The sequence below is a fragment of the Arachis ipaensis genome, chromosome B04 (assembly GCF_000816755.2).
Source record: "Arachis ipaensis cultivar K30076 chromosome B04, Araip1.1, whole genome shotgun sequence".
NCBI classification, from domain to species: domain Eukaryota; kingdom Viridiplantae; phylum Streptophyta; class Magnoliopsida; order Fabales; family Fabaceae; genus Arachis; species Arachis ipaensis.
In genome coordinates this window covers 127,794,922-127,796,914 of record NC_029788.2, presented here as the reverse complement: position 1 = coordinate 127,796,914, position 1,993 = coordinate 127,794,922, and the positions used below count along the sequence as shown (strand labels likewise).

The 1,993-nt window shown below is 33.4% G+C and overlaps 1 protein-coding gene across 2 annotated transcripts in view; it reads left to right on the top strand.

Moving 5' to 3' along the window:
• LOC107635341 (DCN1-like protein 2) overlaps positions 1-1,993 on the top strand; it is a gene marked incomplete in the record, with an annotated part of 5,930 nt that overhangs the window by 1,525 nt on the left and 2,412 nt on the right. For both annotated transcript variants that reach the window (XM_016338804.2, XM_016338803.2), the window contains 2 exon segments: positions 814-946; positions 1,716-1,767. In XM_016338804.2, the coding sequence (XP_016194290.1) occupies positions 814-946; positions 1,716-1,767 (185 nt within the window).

Genomic DNA, 1,993 nt, shown 5'->3' with positions numbered 1-1,993 from the left:
TTTAAAAAACCAATTCAAATTTTATTTTTATTTTTTACGGTATTAACTCAACAAGTCAAAAATTAATCTGTCATAAATTTGAATTCTATTTAAAAGTCTATCACTAATAAATGAGTTGTGCATTCCTGTAGGACATAACACGGTTTATAAATTTGAAGGACATAAATTAGGGTGATGTCTTATGAACCGGATTGGATTTTCACTCTGTTTCTCACTTTTTTTTTTGGTCAAGCTCTGTTTCTCACTTTCTCCCCTCTTTCCCCAGTAAAATGGACCGGGTTGGTCCATGGGTTTGTTTGTTTTTTGTAGCCAACCCAACATAATTAGACCAAAAAGCGAAAAAGAAAAAAGAAGCTGCGTTTTTTAATTTTGTTTCCTTTGTTGCTGAGTTTTTTTCCTCTCTCATCTGCGCTGCGCACCCATTCTGCTCGAAGAGCTTTGCTGAGCTTGCTGAGCTTCTTCTTGTTGTTATTGTTATTGTTAGTTGTTGTTATTATTTTCATTTTGGTTATCTTGGAAAATGGGAAGGAAAAAACTGAAATTTGAGAATTAAGCTATGTTTTTCTGTAGGCAAACAATTTTTAATCTTTTTTTTTTTTTTTTTTTTTTTTGCTGAGCTTCTTCTTGTTGTTATTGTTATTGTTAGTTGTTGTTATTATTTTCATTTTGGTTATCTTGGAAAATGGGAAGGAAAAAACTGAAATTTGAGAATTAAGCTATGTTTTTCTGTAGGCAAACAAGATTTAATCTTTTTAATCTGTTATTTATCTGATTGATTATTGTTTTTATTTTTATGTTGGTTATGGTGTACAGATATAAAATCAGGACATGGATTTGTTGTTGGAGATGAAGGGTACAGGCAGGACAGTGACATTCAGAAAGCTAAGCTTTCAAGGGAGGCATTGACACAGCTCTCCAAGTTGGTTGAGTCCAGAGTTAGTACAGGGTGAGTATCTTTTTTTTTTTTTTTTGTGTGCAGCTTATGAGAATTGCTTTCATGTTAATTGGTGTTGGAACCTGGAAGTGCTCATTCAGTTGTGTAGGTGATGATGATATTTGGATTGATAACATCAGATAAATGTGTGAAGCTCTAAACAATTGAGTGAATTTATATGCTTTTATGTTTCCTTTTTTGATGATTGCTTTTGTAATTAACAAGTTCCATATCGATATCGTCTAGGAATATGGCCAAATAGCCTTCTCCTGTGAACTTGCTTTTAGAGTTGAGTCAGGTCCATAATTCTAAATTGGTAACAAAACTTATTGTTTGCTTTATGTTGGATTACTTGCAAATGTCTGCTTCTGCAAACTTTACGCTCCAAATGCCAAACTCTCCGTGCGAAGAGGGCGTGTTAAGTTCTACATCAGTTAGGCATGTGATAAGCTCGGACAATTCTAGCTATTTGAAGCAAAACTAGGCTCACAATTCTAGAATTTGCCGTTTATATTATAATGAAATTAATGAAGGCTTTAATTTAATCATGGCTGTTGTCTATGGATCTTGTGCGGTTTTGAATCCGCATTTTAGTTTTACTTCCAAGTGAGCATGGTTGTTTTTCCATTCCAGCTTATCAAATGTCATGTGAATATTGATGTCACTGCTTTACCATGTATAGGTTAGTGAAATCCAAGTATAGCTAAAATCACAAGAGTTGCAACAAGTGGACATCTCTCTTTTTCTATCTTTAACTTTCTTAATGTGCCAAAATTTTCAGGGCAACAATTTTTGATGAACTTTCAATCCTCATGTCACGGTTGGAGTTGGTGGTGAGTTTTGATTTCTTTGACATTATTCAGTTATGCAATTTGGTATTCTTTTATCCAATGATACTTTTGTGTCTACAACTACATAAATAGGTTTAGCAATTTCTTTTCCAATTAAAGGGGAAAAAAGAATTTTATGTTCTAAGAAACATAGTAGCAGGATGCACATACGTAAGACACCAAAGAATATATTATTACGATTACTGGACTGGATCCAGTGCTGATACTT